The sequence below is a fragment of the Polypterus senegalus genome, chromosome 8 (assembly GCF_016835505.1).
Source record: "Polypterus senegalus isolate Bchr_013 chromosome 8, ASM1683550v1, whole genome shotgun sequence".
NCBI classification, from domain to species: domain Eukaryota; kingdom Metazoa; phylum Chordata; class Cladistia; order Polypteriformes; family Polypteridae; genus Polypterus; species Polypterus senegalus.
The window spans coordinates 166,448,457-166,466,973 of record NC_053161.1 but is presented as its reverse complement, the minus strand read 5'-3'; the positions used below and the strand labels follow the sequence as shown (position 1 = coordinate 166,466,973).

General features: G+C 39.5%; 1 protein-coding gene across 2 annotated transcripts in view; it reads left to right on the top strand.

The window, feature by feature from the left end:
- The window catches only part of LOC120534454 (gastrula zinc finger protein XlCGF52.1-like), a 47,838-nt gene extending 31,974 nt beyond the window's left edge, over positions 1-15,864 (top strand). For both annotated transcript variants that reach the window (XM_039762039.1, XM_039762038.1), the window contains one exon: positions 11,120-15,864. In XM_039762039.1, the coding sequence (XP_039617973.1) occupies positions 11,120-12,009 (890 nt within the window). In that variant the 3' untranslated portion in view covers positions 12,010-15,864. The remainder of the gene's footprint in view (positions 1-11,119) is intronic.
- Positions 15,865-18,517: the final 2,653 nt, after the last annotated feature.

Here is an 18,517-nt window from a genome sequence, read left to right as displayed (position 1 = left end):
GCAGCCTGCTATTATCATCTGGTCTGCTTTCATCAGGATGCAACATGGCAGAGAGTCCTAGTGCAGGCCTTTGCAAGCCTCTGTCTTTATTGTCGCTGTGTAGCTCCTGACACACCTTTACCAATTGAATAGCTCAGGCACGGCCCACCCCAGCACCTCAAGCAATTTTGCTTTTTATCAGCGTCCTTCATATAAACAACCAAGAATGGAAATGCAAGTCATTAAGCAATAAAACTCGCCCTCTCTGTCAAAGGTGACCAGAGGTTCAGTCATAAAAACAGCGTTCCTAAAGCTTTGGGGATGTAGCGAAACAAAAGGAACTGGCTTGTCCATTGTCCTTGCTCTTTAAACATTATAACAAGTAAAACACTAATTCTACAAATAAAGACATACAAAAAATGTATCAACTTATAGGCAACATATCACTCCACCACAATCAAATATATTGAAAGGTAAAAATAAGAAAGCGACAATCCAACATAAAAGAGCAGTTAAATGGTTTTACGCTGCACCGACTGTGGTTTTGTGTTACTTAAGATGTGCTGCAGGATTTTACAGATCTGTTTTTGTACATTATTTGTCCGCAGGGAAAATTTTTACAGAAGCTCTTTGCATAAGTAAATACCTAAATATATAAGTAATAAATAAATATACACACACATTTTGGTCTGAACATAAACCACAATGACTGTAAAGCAAAAACATTCAAAAGATGGAAACGTTCTGATTTGACTGTCACAGTCCCAGTGAGGCATTACGGCAGTGAATGAAGACACCGGCTCAAAAAAAATGTATTTTTCTCCATTTAAAAATCTGCTACAATGCTGCATTTAATGCATGCAGGAATTACGTTTGTGATGGACGTGGAGGCACACAGCGCATCAGTTTATTGGCATGAAAATGATGTTCTTGACCTTTTCACCTTATTTAAACAGGCAAGCAGTAGATCTTCATACAAGCAGTGCCTCCAGTAAAAGGTGAGGTCCTTGAATAAAAACACAAGGAAAATGTGCTTTTTCAACCATTTATTCAGCAAAAATATCAAAAGATTTCTTGGTCTGCTGGGTTAAAAGGGTAGTCCACCCTTGGCTTCAGAAGCTGATGTTGCCCTCTCTAGCAGAAATTACCACTTGTATTTTGCATAGCTGCCCAGCAGTCTCTGACATCGACTCTGACATTTTTGACCTTTTATGCAAACTTTCTTCATTTCCAAGACATTTTGGGGATTTCCTTAAATGTACTGTCTGTTTCAAATCCTCCCACATTTCAATGAGATTCAAATCGGGACTTTGACTAGGCTAGTCCATAACCCCTCCATTTCTTCTTTTTGAGGCGTTAATTGGTAGATTTGCTAGTAAACTTTGCATCATTATCATGCTGAAAGGTCAATTTCAGGTTCAACTTTAACTTTCAAACAGATTCTCCTCAAGCACACCGTGATCATCTTGTTTATCTTTCAGCTGCTCCCGTTAGGAGTCACCACAACAGATCATCTTGTTCCATATCTTCCTGTCCTCTTCATCTTGCTTTGCCACATCCATCACCTGCATGTCTTCTCACACCTCATCCATAAATCTTCTCTTATGCCTTCCTCTTTTTCCTTTTACCTGGCAGCTCTATCCTTAGCATCTTTCACCCAATATTCCCAGCATCTTTCCTCTGCACATGTCCAAACCAACGCAATCTCGCCTCTCTTGCTTTGTCTCCAAACTGTCCAACCTGAGTTAACCACCTAATGTCCTCATTTCTAATCCTGTCCATCCTCATCACACCCAATGCAGATCATAACATCTTTAACTCTGCCACCTCCAGCTGTCTCATGGTTTTTGGTCAGTGCCACCATCTCCAACTCATATAACATAGCTGGTCACTAGTGGCTCACTAGTGTCTTGTAAACCTTCCCTTTCACTCTTGCTGATACCGATCTGTCACAAATTACCTCCTCACATTCACACACCTGTATTCTGTCTTGTTCCTACTGACCTTCATTACTCTCCTCTCTACAGCATATCTCCACCTCTCCAGGGTCTCCTCAACTTGCTCCCTACTCTCGTTACAGATCACAATGTCATCTGCAAACATCATGTCTAATCTCATCTGTCAACCTGTCCATCACCATTGCAAATAAGAAAGGGCTCAGAGCCGATCCCTGATGTAATCCCACCTTCACTCCTACTGCAGACCCTACAACTGTCATACTTCCCTCATACATATCCTGTACAACTCTTACATACTTCTCTGCCACTTCATACAATACCACAACTCCTTTCGAGAGACCATGTCGTATGCTTTCTCCAGGTCCACAAAGACACAATGCAACTCCTTCTGGTCTTCTCTATACTTTTCCATCATCAACCTCAGAGCAAACATTGCATCTGTGGTGTTCTTTCCCAGCATGAAACCATACTGCTGCTCACTAATCATCACCTCACTTCTTAACCTAGCTTCCACTTCTCTTTCACATAACTTCAGGCTGTGGCTCATCAATTGTATCCCCCTGTAGTTACTACAGTTCTGTGCATCCCCTTATTCTTACCTATTGGCACCAGTATACTTCTTCTCCATTCCTTCTATTTCCTCTCACTTTCCAAAATTCCATTAAACATTCTGGCTATCTCTCCTAAACACCTCCATGATTCCATAGTTATGTCATCTGCATGAACGGCCTTTCCATTCTTCATCCTCTTCATAGCTGTCCTTACTTCCTCCTTGCTAATCCGTTACACTTCCTGATTCACTATCTCCAAGTCATCCAACCTCTTCTCTCTCTCTCTCTCATTCTCTTCATTCACCAACCTCTTAGAGTACTCTTTCCATCTGCTCAACACACTCTCCTCACTTGTGAGTACATTGCCATCTTTATCCTTTATCACCCTAACCTGCTGCACATCTTTCCCAGCTCGGTTCCTCTGTCTAGCCAATCGGTACAGGTCCTTTTCTCATCCTCTCTTAGAACTCCTCATACATCTTTTCTTTAGCCTTTGTTGTCTCTCTCTTCACCTTATGCCTTATCTCCTTGTACTCCTGTCTACTTTCTGCATCTTTCTGACCATCTCACTTCTTTTTCACCTCTGTATACTCTCCTGTACTTCACCATTCCACCATTTGGTTTCCTTTTCCTCTTTGTCGCTGTTCAGATGTCACACCAAGCCCCCTTCTTGCTGTCACCCTTACTTTTTCTGCTGTAGTTTACCAACTGTATGGTAATTCTTCACTGCCACCCAGTGCCTGTCTTACCTCCTCCCTAAACTCAACCTTGCAGTCTTCCCTTTTCAACTTCCACCATTTGATGCTTGGCTCTACCCTCACTCTCTTCCTCTTCTTGATCTCTAATGTCATCCTACAGACCCCCATCCTATGCTGCTTAACTACACTTTCCCCTGCCACCACTTTGCAGTCTCCTTCAGACTGACCCCGCTGCATACAATATAATTCACCTGTGTGCATCTTCCTCCACTCAGAACATTTTCACCACCATGCCTCACAGTTGGGTTGAGGTTCTTCTCCTGAAAATGCTGTCTTTGGTTTTCGCCAAACATGTCTATCATTAGAGCTGTTTGGGCCAATGCTGCCTATTTGCACTGAACATCTAACTTGGGTTTGTCATCAGTTTATATCGGCCACCTATTGTCACTTCTCAGGATTAAAAAGCAATGTGATCACTTATCGTCAATAATTGTGTTAAGCAATTCTTGCATACAGAGAGCTCTAAATCTCCTGTTTTACCGCAGGGCACACACACACACCAAGCACAATTTAAAATCGCCAATCCACCTAATCTGCATCTCTTTGGACTGTGGGAGGAAACTGGAGTGCCCGGAGGAAACCCACGCAGACACGGGGAGAACATGCAAACTCCACGCAGGGAGGACCCGCGAAGCGAACCCAGGTCTACCATCTGCGAGGCAGCAGCATTACCCACTGCGCCACCGTGCTTACTGGTTTTATACTAATAAACTATAAATATGGCATATCATTTCAGACATCTACTTTGCGCAGGGCACAAGTTCATAGACCTCAGAGTATTTCACTTTTCATTGAATATATCACAATTCCAATGGGACACAAGTTTACGTCCACTTTGTTAACTGTTCCTTTAAACAGCTTGGAAAATTCCAGAAAATTATGTCAAGCCTTTAGGCAATTAGACAATTAGCTTCTGATAGCCAGTTAGCCTAACTGGAGTCAACATGTGAATGTATGTTAAGGCCTACCATCAAACTCGCTGTCTCTTTGCGTCACATAATAGGAAAGTCAAAAGAAAACAGCGAAGACCAAACTCAGACCTCCATGAATTGAGTTCATCCTTGGAAACAATTTCCAAGCACCTGAAGGTTCCACGTTCATCTGTATCTAAACTAATAAAAGGCAAAGCCCTCACTCACTCACTGACTCATCACTAATTCTTCAATTTCCCGTGTAGGTAGAAGGCTGAAATTTGGCAGACTCATTCCTTACAGCTTACTTACAAAAGTTGGGCAGGTTTCATTTCGAAATTCTAGGCGTAACGGTCATAACTGGAACCTACTTACGTACATATATACGGCCATAGCCTGCAGCTCGGTCACCGTGTGAGGCAGATTTGTGTCCCCCATCATCACGCCTCCCACGTAATTGAGTGCCTGCCCATATAAGGCCGTCTGTCAGCAGCAATCCAATAGACACGCTGCCACTAAATATTCGCGGGTGAAGGACTGTGCTTATGCAAACAAAGATGAGATGGTCAGGGATGGACAAGTGTTTGACACAAACTCGGCGAAACTGCGAGAGAAACTCTTAAGTGCCGGGTCTTAGCTAACATTAAATAAAGCCGTGAACTTTGCAAGTTCGCACGAGATACCACAAGCACAGCTGAGAACCTTCGATGCATGTACTCCGAGCGGCTCACGTGAACTGACTGTGAACGCAGTACGCAGACAACATGCAAGAGCTCCAAAGAGTGCTGAGCAAAAAAACGCATTACACAATTGAGAAGGCAGCAATAGAATATGAAGCGAGTGACGCATACAAGCATTTTCATAAGTGCAACTACTGCAGAAACAATGCACGATGTAAACAGGAAGTTTAAATTAAGTTTATAGACACGCTGCCGCTGGGATTTGTCATGCCTACGACGAATCTGATAATCGCGAGACACAAGTTTAATGAGAAGACGCGGGGTATAAACGAGACTTTTGATCACTTTGTAACGGAGTTAAAATTGCTGGTGAAGGACTGTGCTTATGCAAACGACGATGAGATGGTCAGGGATAGCCTAGTGTTTGGAACAAACTCCGCAAAAGTGCGAGAGAAACTTTTTTACGTTCATAGACACGCTGCCGCTAAATATTCGCAGGCAAATCCACAACTTAATACCGGGAATGCCTGTTAAATGTCTTCGATTCACGAGTAACGATTTGGGTGGTGATCACTTCAATTAGTGAAACCTGTTATCTTTACGACGGTTGACAACGAATATGAGATGGTCAGGGATAGACTAGACAAACACGGAATATAACTTGAACACAACACATCCTCCAAATACGAACCTGATTGAAAGAAATAATGATAATCAAATCCTTGATGACAGCAACACTCATAACAGTGACAAAACAATTACACTGACAATCATGTTACGTTATTTTTAAAATGTTTCCTTTTCTTTTTCATAACTTCTTTAACACACTTCTCCTCCTCTGCAAAGCGCGGGTATTTTGCTAGTAGATAATAATATGCAGCTATAAACAGCATGGGACCACAAAGCCATCATATTACTCAGGAATGAGACTCGTTCTGTGTCCTGGAGAAAGACGTACTTTGGCACGAAAAGTGCAAATCAATCCATTACAACAGCAAAGGTCTTTGTGAAGATGATGGAGGAAACGGGTAGAGAAATATCAATATCCACAGTAACCTCAGTGCTGCTCAGCATGGGAGAAACCACTGCTCCAAAGTCGCCATAAAAAAGCCAGATTGCAGGTTGCAATGACACATAAGGACAAAGATCTAACTTTCTGGAGAAACATCTTCTGGTCTGGTGAATCCAAGATTGAACTATTTGGCCATAATGAAAATCATTATTTTTGGAGAAAAAAAGAGTGAGGCTTGCAAGCCAAAGAACACCATGACAGCCGTCAAGCACGGGGGTGGGAGCGTTTTGCTGCAGGAGGGTCTGGTGCACTTCACAAAATACAGTAGACGGCATCATGAGGAAGGTAATGTTGTCGATATTCTGCAGCAACATCTCAAGAGCCCAGCAAGGAAGTTGAAGCTCAGTCACAAATGGGTCTCCCTAATGGACAAGGACCCCAAGCACACCTCAAGTCATGGCATGATGGTCAGAGGACTGGAGTGGCCATCCCAAAGCCCTGACCTCAATCTGATTGACAATTTGTGGGCAGAACCGAGAAAGTGTGTGCGAGCAAAGAGGTCCAAGAGCCTGTCCCAGTTACACCAGTTCAATCAGGAGGAATGGGATAAAATTCTAGCAACTTCTTGTAAGAAGCCTGTGTGTACACTTCTGACTTCCAACTGTATAAGAGAGGGTGCTTTCAATGATAATTGCCCTTGTTGTTCAATGCATTGAAAGTCCTGTAAATTTGGTTCATCCTGATTTGCTTGAGCAAAAATAAAACTTAATATAAGCAGTCTAAATGCAAATGGCAAATTATTGATTTTTTTTTTTCAACATATTTGTCTTTGAGATTTTAATTTCCAAAAAGTGATACGCAGGGACATAACTTCTTCTTCTTCTCTAACTGGAAAAAGAATAAAATAATGAATGGCTGCACTTAATGTGTTTGAGCAATCGTGGACAGTTTTGTCATTTTTCTTTTTCTCTTATGGACATTCTAGTTAAACACAGGCAGTGCAGTGTGCATCTTACTTATCTTGGATTGTGCTCTTTTAATGTGGTTGTCCCATTCTTTAAAGCCACCCAGCTCTCTTAAGCACTAATGTGTTACTTGTAAGCACGGCAGGCTTTACAGACTTGCAAGTAGGAAAAGTCAAATACTAATAACAAATAGTTTTTAAAAAGCACATACAGTACATGTTTTCAAGCAGTCAACGTTTTTACAGTATATTCAAAAACTATATATACCTATTTGAAGGCTCTAATCTTATTTTGTGTTTAATTTGACAGCCCTGATAATAACCAAAGTGTAAAGTTTGTCTTTTAGATATTAAAAATGCCATTGAATATAAAGCTGTGCCAATATACGTGTGTGTGTGTGTAACGATTCAGTTCCGAAGATTTTAAGTTTAATGAGTCTGAGTGGTCTGCAGAGGTTTTTGCTGTTAAGTGGTGTTATTTATTCCATTGTCATTGTATCCTTTACTCTTTATCATTTTTTTTTCCAATTTTTGTTTAATCTGACCAATCCCAAAATTAGGTTATGTGACATTTAAAGCTAGAGCCTGCAAAAACATTCACCACACAATCAACAGGGAGCCAGCCAATAATGTCAGATGTTATTTATGTATGAGTGCACATGGAATTTGTCTTATGTTCTCATGTAGTCCCATTTTTCTCTGAATCTCATAAATGTGGCATCAGCAGATGAAGTATGCAAAAATGATCAGATCTCTCCGTCCCATATCAGTGCATCTTACCTATTTTTATTATGGCCATTTAATCATTTGTTCATTTATCTGTTTAAAAATATATATTTATTCCATTCTGAAATACATTTCTGGCCAAAAGTTTAGGGTCAGTAAGAAATGTTCATGGTTTTTGATTGCAATTAATACCATTTTTCATGAAAATACAATTATATTAGAGCCAAGGTATTACTAGTGTTAGCTATTCAAATGACTGATTTTTTAATTTATTACTGACAAGCCCCATTTTCTACAGGAACTCCATCAGTGTCCAACTGGTAAACTCCTTTTGCGTATCCTTTAATTTGTTATTTTAAATGCTAATTTGTTATCAGAGAAGCCTTTAATTGCATTAGCTCTGCTGAAATGTGTTATTCTGTTCACTTGTATTACAAGGTACTGACATTCCTAAAGTTCAGCTCTGGGTTCAAAATGGCCAAAATGAAACGTCTCTCTCAAGAGCTACACACACACACAGCATGTTACCTCCCTGCTGTACACACAGCATTGGCACTAGAATTGAAATTTTCTACTCAAAGGTGATCTCATTTTAACTCTGAAGTTACCTCACCGGAGAGATTTCAGCTGATTGTGTGGGTACTTGGGAGACATCAACTTAGATAGATAGATACTTTATTAATCCAAAGGGGAAATTCACATAATCCAGCAGCAGTATACTGATACAAAGAAACAATATTAAATTAAATAGTAAAAAAAAATGAAAAAAATTAAAATAAAAAATTCCGGGTGGAATTGAAGAGTCGCATAGTGTGGGGGAGGAACGATCTCCTCAGTCTGTCAGTGGAGCAGGACAGTGACAAAAGTCTGTCACTGAAGCTACTCCTCTGTCTGGAGATGACACTGTTCAGTGGATGCAGTGGATTCTTCATGATTGACAGGAGTTTGCTTAATGCCCGTCGCTCTGCCACAGATGTTAAACTGTCCAACTTTAATCCTACAATAGAGCCTGCCTTCCTCACAAGTTTGTCCAGACGTGAGGCGTCTTTCATCTTTATGCTGCCTCCCCAGCACACCACCGCGTAGAAGAGGGCACTCGCCACAACCGTCTGGTAGAACATCTGCAACATCTTACTGCAGATGTTGAAGGATGCCAACTTGAGTGCCTTCAGTCTGAATTTCTTCCAGTCGATTAGAAAGGCACCTCAACAATATTTTGAATTGTATAGCAGATAACTTTCAACATATATGATTGTGTGTACACAACAATGTTTCTGAGTATATGGTCTTTTTAAAGACTTTGGACTGAGTGCTTAAAAGAGTACCATCTACAAACTGTGTAGACCTACCAAGGGACCTCAACAGTCATGTAGGGAAAGATAGAGCTACATGGAGGGATGTGCTTGAAAGAAATGACCTGTGTCATTTGAGCCCAAGTGATGAGTTGTTATTGCATTTCCTTGCTGGTGGAGGTTTCTCGTCACCAAATACCATATTTGATCACAAGGTTTATCATGAGTTTACCAGAACTCCTTGGGCCAATGGTCATTGATTGACTGTGGTTTCTTCATCTTCTCTGAGGGCCACTTGTTTTCGTCATTTGGATAAAGAGAGGTAGTGAGCTGTCAACTGATCACCACGTAGTGCTGAGCCAGGATGACCCACACAGACAGTGAAAGCTTCTGTTAAGATTGAGTACGTCTCCAGACGAGCTTCTACTGCATCTTGGCGGGGATCAGGAGCACAGAGTCTGAAAAGACCACATTCAAAACCTCAGCATTAGAGACCACTGCTAGGAACTCTAGCCAGATGCTCACCGGTGCCTATCAAGATGGCAGGTTTAGCAGTAAGGGAAGCTATCAAGTTGAAGAAAGAGATCTTCACTGTAATGTTAGCAAGAGAATTCCCTGATGTGACTGAAATTAACTAAAAACGTGTCGGCCTCCTAACTTTATGATTAAGGAGAACCTACAGAAAGGCGTGCACATCAATGGGAGTGAGCGACATCTGTTAATAGCGGAGTTAAGTAAATGTGTTCATATCCCATTTTAGTTCCATTTGATTTATTTTTGTATAAGGTTTTTCACTGGGTACAGACTTACTTGGAGTGTTTGAAGTTTCCAGCTATAACACTTTGACAGAAATAATTAAAGCAGATATCAGTTACAACAACAACAACAGCAACAACATTTATTTATATAGCACAATTTCATATAAATAATGTAGCTCAAAGTGCTTCAGATGATGAAGAAAAGAGAAATAAAAGACAAAGTAAGAATTAAAATAAGACAACACTAATTAACATAGAGTAAGAGTAAGGTCCAATGGCCAGGGAGGACAGAAAAAACAAAAAAAACTCCAGACGGCTGTAGAGAAAAAATAAAATCTGCAGGGGTCCCAAGGCCACGAGACCGCCCAGTTACATACATAAACACAAAAATGATGTGAAATAAGTAGTAATGCAAACCAAATTTGAAAAGCATAAATAAATCCTGACCCTACACATGCATAAGTGTTATAATGGAGAGTATAAAGCTGTTTTTATAAACAATTTTTATAGGTTTTAAAGAAAAATAAGAAAATTACAAACATCAACAAAGACAGGAAAAGTCTCCAGCACTGATGCCTTGATTAAAGTAAAACAAATAGTTCTAATCAGCTCAAATACTTTTTTCAAGAAGGGATAATAGTGGATGGAGAGGGAATTGTAATGCAAGCAGCTGAAAGTTCTAAGAGAATTCATTTATAAAACAAATTCCTCCAGGGTCGAGTTGAACGTGCAAGTTGCCAGAAGGATCTTGACAGCTGTAGGGCTTACTAAAAGAAGAGAAAGAGTCTGAAGAAAACTCCAGCAGTACATGAAGGTGTGATGAGCATGAAATAGTAACATGCAGAGCAAATAAAAGAGAGATGGGGAAAACTGAGGACCAAATACTAAAGATGTGGTGGGAGGGTAGGACCAGAATGTATTTTTTTTTAATAAAGAAAAATAGGGAAATTTATGTGAACATTAATTGAAAATAAGCTCGGGCTAAACACTTTTAGTGCCTTTTCTTTAGAATCTTATACTTTTTTATATACTTTTATATTGAACAAACAGATGATTGGGATTTTTGGAAGACTGTGCTTAAAGCTGGCATAGATTTTAAACATGGTAGTAGAAAAATCAAAAAATAAAACAAAATGATGTGATGGGATAGGATAGGAGAGGAGAAGACAAAGAGATGCTGCTGCATTTGAGGAATAACCTTAGCTGAAAGTAAAAGGAAAAATTACAGGGTGAAACTAAGAATTTAGAGCAGAGGTCTTGTAATGAAAAGTTTAAACTGTTTAGTTTACATACAGTTTAAACTTTATGTACAGTATGTATTGATTTTGCTCATCTGATGTGCAGTTGTAATACAGAAGGCAAAATTATCAAGTTCAGAGGCTTTCTATGTGCAATCTAAGTCTTATGACTGTTAATGCTTATAAAAGATTGTTCATAATTTTAACCAGTATTTTAATGTTATTTAATGTCAATAATAGGACAGTGGGTTGAAAATATTTTTTTTTTCCTTTTTTAAACTTAAACATACAGGAAACAAAGATCACTGCTGTTCTGAATGTGGCAAACGATTCTCCAAAAGCAGTCATCTTCAGAGCCACACTAGAATTCACACAGGAGAGAAACCGTATTACTGTTCTGAGTGTGGCAAACAATTTCGTGTAAGGAGAGATCTTCAGAGCCACGCTACCGTTCACACAGGAGAAAAGCCATATTGCTGTTCTGAATGTGGCAAACGATTCTGTTACAGGAGTGGTCTTTGGAGACATAAACGAACTCACATGGGAAAGAAGCCATATTGCTGTTCAGAGTGTGGCAAACAGTTCTGTGAAAAGAAGGATCTTCAGAACCACACTACAATTCACACAGGAGAGAAACCATATTGCTGTTCTGAATGTGACAAACGATTCTATTACAGCAGTGGCCTTTGGACCCACACAAAAATTCACACAGGAGTGAAGAAGAATTATTGCTGTTCTGAATGTGGCAAACAATTCCGCGAAAGGAGTGCTCTTCAGAATCACATTACAATTCACACAGGAGAGAAGCCATATTCCTGTTCTGAATGTGGCAAACAATTCTATTACAGGAGTGGTCTTTGGAGACACAAACGAATTCACGCTGGAGAGAAGCCTTTTACTTGTTTGGACTGTGGCAAACAATTCTCTGACCGGAGTACTCTTCAGACCCATATTAGAATTCACACAGGAGAGAAGCCATTTTCCTGTTTGAAATGTGGCAAACAATTTTGTGACAGGAGTAATCTTCGGACCCACACTAAAACTCACACAGGAGAGAAGCCATTTTCCTGTTTGGAATGTGGCAGAAAATTCTATGATGACGGTGATCTGCAGAGACATATTCGAATTCACACTGGAAAATTCACTAAAGAAAAACGAGCATACTTTAAGACTCAAGAGTGAGATTCATTCCCGTCTTGATAATTTACCAGACTAAACCATTGTTGAGAAATTAGTCCCCTGCCAAAAGTCCTAAAGAGTAAATTAGACATGGAAGGAGTCAAAAGTCTTGATGAATAATTTCATGTAGTGGGCCTTAATTGTGAAAGATTCATACTCCATCTCATCAAGGCAAAACTACATTCTTCATGTGAAAATGATGAATAATAAATCATAGTGGATGAACATCTCCCCTGATCAAAAGGTGCTCAACCCCCAAACCGCCTCAGCACTAGGGTAGGTGATGGTGATAGCAACTTTGAAACATTTTCAGATAAAGAGAAGACATCAATGGCTGTGACGGTCCAAATGGGCGGTGTTGCTTGTCACACACACAATAGAACACACACTAATTAATGGCTTTGTGGAAGGGCTGAGGGCACAAAAAGTTCAATCAAAATTCTAATAGTCGAAATTGCAGTATTCCCTATTAACATACCTTAGCATCACAATGCCAAACATTAAACTCAAAGCTTTGGCCGAAGCACAAAAGTTAAGAAGATTCAAATGGAAACATAATGAATGGGTGCAGAACAGACTATTAAAGGATCAATACAAAAAAAGTTCTATGGTGGACCTGAAAGTATCTATATTACCTGACAAAGAAACTGTAGAATGTTGGGGAAGCATTGATGGAAATTCTCAAAAGTAACAACAAAGAAAGAACACGGATAACTAGACTACAAACGGAAACGGGAATAACCCAGTTGCAAGACATGTCATGAACAGTGGTAAAAACAGAAGAGGTCAAAATACAAATTCAAAACTCCTGCTAACTGGAAGAAATCCAATCCAGATGTACCTAACTTCTAACAACATCTAGAATTAGGATATGGCTAACTGTAAAAATATGATGATGTAACAGCTAGAGATAACTACATAGCATCTCACTACAGGGAGAAGCCTTCCTGCTCTCAAAACTGTAAAATCCAACATACTTTCCAAAAATCTGAATTTATAAACACCTGGAATCAAAACAACCTGATGACTGTAGAACAGAATGGAATAAAAGACAGTCATAAGGAACTTACTAGCAACTACTGGTCATGGAATTCTGCAAGAAAGGCAAAAATCTTGGTGTTTTGTGGGTCAATGGACGTGTATAAAATCAATGACCAATAAACAGATCACAATCCCAAACATTAAAATAAAAAGAGGAATATTTCAAGGGGACTCATTTCACTCCCATGTTACTGTCTGGCATTAAGCTCAGTCTTTAGTTTAACATCAGTACTCACAATCAGATTGTCACTCCTCTCCTATGGATGACCTCAAACTGTACAGATCCAGAAGCTGAGAACTGGAGGATCAGTTACACTTTATAAATGAATTTTGAAGTGATATTAAAATAACATTTGGGCTTGACAACTGTGTCAAAGAAACCTTCAGTGATGAGAAATTAACATCTACTGAAAATTTTGAACTTCATTAGAACTGTGTTATCAGAAACTTGAAATTAGAGAAGATACTTATTGTTGCTTGGGATTTATTTAAGGAATAAGCCATAAGTCAAGATAGGTAGACAGTAAGCGGAAACAAAAAAGGATCCTCAAGAGCTCCCTCCCAACACAAGAAAAGTCCAACTTTACACCAATTTTTAAACTCCAGCCCTACCTTACAGTTTTAGAATAAAAATGATCTTCAAAAACTGTGCACCAAAAGAAGAAAAGTGCAGCCTGCCTACGAACAATTTTACTAGAATTTGCGAATTTCAGTAATTTACACACCAAGGTCAGGAGCAGCCATGAGATTGAAGTCAAGTACCCATGGACTGTAGATCAGCAATAACCTGATGAACTCCAAGGCCCCCACATGTATTAAACTACAAATGAAGAAAATCCAAAGCAACCTTCATAATAAACCCTGCTCCATTATTCATAAACTGTAAAGGAGTAACAGAAACTCCTCCATCTTATGCAAGGGTTAACGCAGAACAATACACTAAGCAACAGGACCAATAACTTGAAAAAATTAGACCAACAGAAAAGCAAACCCATGTGGCAATGCAGCAACTACAGTGGGGAAATATCAACAACATTCCATTAGGTGGCTCTTAATGATTGACCTTTGACTGAAAGATGAGTGCCTAACCATGGCTGCAAAAGACAGTGGCCTGTGCACAAGGTAGGTGAGGGCATCAATAAAAATCTAGCACAAAAGAGAAATTCTGTTTCTGCCAAGGAGAGCTAGACACTATCAAAAATCCGGTTGCTGGGCGTGCAATACAAATAGCTGAAGGATTACACACTGAAAGACAACACAGTTACCCGGCTAATTCAGTGCAATTTCTGCAGAAAAAAACAACATCCCAGCATCCGAGAGACACAGAGACCACATTCCAGACCACATCACAGAGAGTGAAAAGGTGTTGGACACGTGGAACGCACCGATTCCAACTGACAGAAAAACAGATGCCAGAAAACGGGATATAATTATCAAGGAGAAAGAAAACAGTCCAAGAAAGCCTAAATCAAGAGGTATCAGTCTCAAGGGAATACTCGTTACAATAAAATGGAGAGGCCCAAATAAGGAAATGCAAGCCAGTATGTACCAAATGTCAAACAAACATTTAAATAACGCCAGTGTTTTTGGGATTTTTATTTAGTTGCAAATAGTAGAAATCTATGAAGATGTTTTGATGGAGACACAGGACACTTTTTAAAGCGTCTAGCAGCTATACGAGAGCTCCATGAAGGGTCCAGTTTCAGATTTTACAAAGTAGAAGGGAGAGCTTTGCAATTGTCCAGTTTTTCAATTGAGCAGAGTGCTTTACAAAAAAATTTGATTTAAACCAGCAACTGAACTAAGAAAAACCCTTTCGAGAAAAACAAAATCCTAAAAGAAGGTATTCACTTTCCCCCTTCCTTCTCATCCAAAATGAGCACAACGTGAAACACCAGGCCTATCCTCTCTTAGCAGAGTGCACTATGACGTTTTTACAGACGCGTTGAAAATGTTGCTTAATCATTATCACTCACTCAAGGTTATTTTCTTGTGGAAATCAAAAGGTGCACTTCTGATTAAGCGAAAACACTCAGAATCCTGCATTGCTTTTCAGCTTTCCCAGCTAACACTGCACTCGTATTTAGTTTTTAAAGACCACCTGAAATCTGTCGGCTTTAAAAACTGAAGGTATCTCTCATGCAGAAGCTCTTTATGGCTGTGCTAAATGTAATGAAAGATTCTGACACCTGCGTGGCAAACCACACAAATGAGAAGCTTGTCCTGCTGATGTTAACATGATAAACTTTTCTGCACCAGTAGCATTTTTTAAACCCACTGGAAAATTCATACCTGAGAAAATGAATTGGGAACTAAGCGGAAAAACTTGAGTGAACATGTGCAGATATATATGGAACCTGCTGTGAAGCAATGTTGGACTGGCAGTAAAGAGAAATGCTTTGAGGAATTGAGAAAATACGGAATGAGTGAAACTGACAAGGAGATCATTACAAGTGGCACAAGTCCTCAAGAGAAAATCTTCTCTGGTATAAACTAGAACCAAAGATAAACAAGTGGCACAGACTCACTTATGTCCAAAATGGATAGCAGAATGTTAGGGGGCCAGGAAAATCCATACAAAGAGTGAAGGGGCATCATTGATACAGGAAAAAAGTGGCCCAGGAAATAAAGGAAAACCTCCTGGATCTCATTGAGACAGACAAGTAGGGAGAAGCTGCAGGAGAGATGATTAAACTGCACCAAACATAACCTTATATGTAAGGGAAACATGTCAGTAACTGAAATACAGTGATCCCTCCTCGATCACGGGGGTCCAGAACCCCTGGCGAAAGGTGAAAATCCGCAAAGTAAAAACCATATGTTCATATGGTTATTTTTATATATTTTAAGCCCTTATAAACTATCCCACACTCTTATAAACATTTCTCGCACAGTTATGCAGCATAAACCCTTTGTATTCTCTTAGATATTAGGTAAGATTCGTTGAAATTATGTATGTAAACACACTGTTTATATACAGTAAAACCTAAATATTATTTTAAAGATATCGAGCATCTCCAATATCACATATGTTACAGCCATTACGATAGACAGGCTACCAGCAATAAATACGTACAATGCAAGAAAATTATATACAGTAAAATGTGTGTACATTGACACTAAACGTACGTACATGTACTAAGTACTGCACGTAGAAAATTAATTATGAATACTCACCAACAAAGACACGACGACTTGTCCGATAACAATGAGTTTAAATTTACTGCACAACAAAAGAGAGCATTACAGCTCTTCTAAAGGAGCCTCTTCAGGCGACTGTGTAGCACCGCCGTTGTTCTTCTTCAATCCAAATCCCTAAAGCAGATTCCATCTGGATTACCGCCTTATTACGTCAACTTACAACTCATTTTGCGCCCTGGTTAAAGCACACTGCGGCAGCAGATCTTATATTCTTTTCCTCCTTTTTAATATAACAAGCCGTGGATTCATTGATGCTGTAATGGCGTCCTACAGCGGTGTAGCTGTTCCCTTCCTTCAACATGTCCAAAATGTTTACCTTTTCGGCAATCGTTAGCATCTTCTGTTGGCGCATGGGCATGGCCCCTGAAGCAGTAGCAGGAGCAGATCGTTTTGGAGCCATAATGAAGGGCTTGATTATGCACAAAGATAAACACAAAAGAGCACAAAAGTTAACTCTTTATTTACACAGCGAAACACGTTGATGCTGAATGAGCGAGACGAGACTTCCTGGTTAACGCAGCGGAATCGAATTTGCCGCTCCATCGCTGAGCCAATCAGCACACAGGAACTTAACTGCGTGCTCTGATTGGGTAGCTTCTCAGCCATCCGCCAATAGCGTGCCTTGTATAGGCAAACCAACTGAGGAAGCATGTACAGGAAGTAAAAAGACCCATTGTCCGCAGAAACCCGCGAAGCAGCGAAAAGTCCACGTTATATATATATATTTTTTTAATTTTTATTAATTTTATTACAATCTATACAAAGCAATCAAGATTTTACAAAAAGAAAAATTGAGTTAAGAACAGATCGATCCCCACCCCTGAGAGAGAGAGCAAACCAAATAACGTTAAATTTAAGGCTTGTAAACATACCTAATTTAAAAAAAAATTCTCTGTGCTTTATGAACTTATTTTAAAATATTACTGATTAGATCCTGCCATGTTTTGAAAAAGGTCTGTACAGATCCTTTAACTCAGTATTTGATTTTTTCCAACTTCAAATAATATAACACATCGGTTTCCCACTGACTTAAAAGAGGAGAGTTTGGATCCTTCCAGTTTAGCAGAATAAGTCTGCGTGCCAAAAGTGTAGTGAATGCAATCACAATCTGTTTGTCTTTCTCCACTTTAAGCCCATTTGGAAGAACCCCAAGCACAACTGTTAATGGGTTAGGAGGGATTGTGAGTCCAAGGCTGTCTGAGAGGTAATTAAAAATTTTTGTCCAGAATAATGTTAATTTGGAGCAGGCCCAGAACATGTGACCTGTTGAGGCCGGGACTTGGTTGCAGCGTTCGCAGGTTGGATCATGTCCTGGAAACATTTTGGAGAGTTTTAGTCGAGACAGATGTGCTCGATATATAATTTTGAGTTGAATAATTGTATGCTTTGCGCATATGGAGCTCGAGTGAATTCTCTGCATTGCTACTTTCCACTCCTTTTCTGATATATTAATTGAGAGGTCTTTTTCCCAGTGTCCTCTTGGATCTTTGAAAGGGAGGGATTGTAAAAGGATTTTATATATTGTAGAGATGGAGTCCAAGTCCTTGAGATTGTGCAATATTTTTTCCAGCATGGTTGAGGGTGCAAGATGAGGAAAATCTGGAAGGTTCTGTTTAACAAAGTTCCTGATTTGAAGATAGTGAAAGAAATGTGTAACTGGAATGTTAAATTTGGAATGTAATTGTTCATAGGATGCAAAGACGTTGTCTATATAAAGATCTCTAAGCAAGGTAATTCCAAATTTTTTCCAGATATTAAAAACTGCATATGTTTGTGAAAGTTGAAAGAGGTGGTTCTCTTGCAGGGGTGCCACAGAAAGAAGCTTCTCCGTCTTAAAATGCTTTCTACATTGGTTCCAGATTCTAAGTGAGTGGAGCACAATTGGGTTATTTGTGTATTGCCGATAACGTGTTTTTATTGGAGCGCAGAGCAAGGAATACAAAGAAGTACTGCAGGATTTTACTTCTATTGCGGACCAAGCCTGTGTATGTTCTTCTATTTGTGTCCAGGTTCTTATCGCCTGTATATTTGCCGCCCAGTAATAAAACTGGAAGTTAGGTAGAGCCATGCCGCCTTCTGCCTTTTGTCTTTGTAGGGTCGCTCTTTTGATGCGTGGATGTTTTGAATTCCAAATAAATGAGGTTATTGTTGAATCTAATTGCCTAAAAAATTATTTATTAATGTATACACGTTATATATTTAGATATGCTCACATATAAAATCCACGATAGAGTGAAGCCACCAAAGTCAAAACTCGATATAGTGAGGG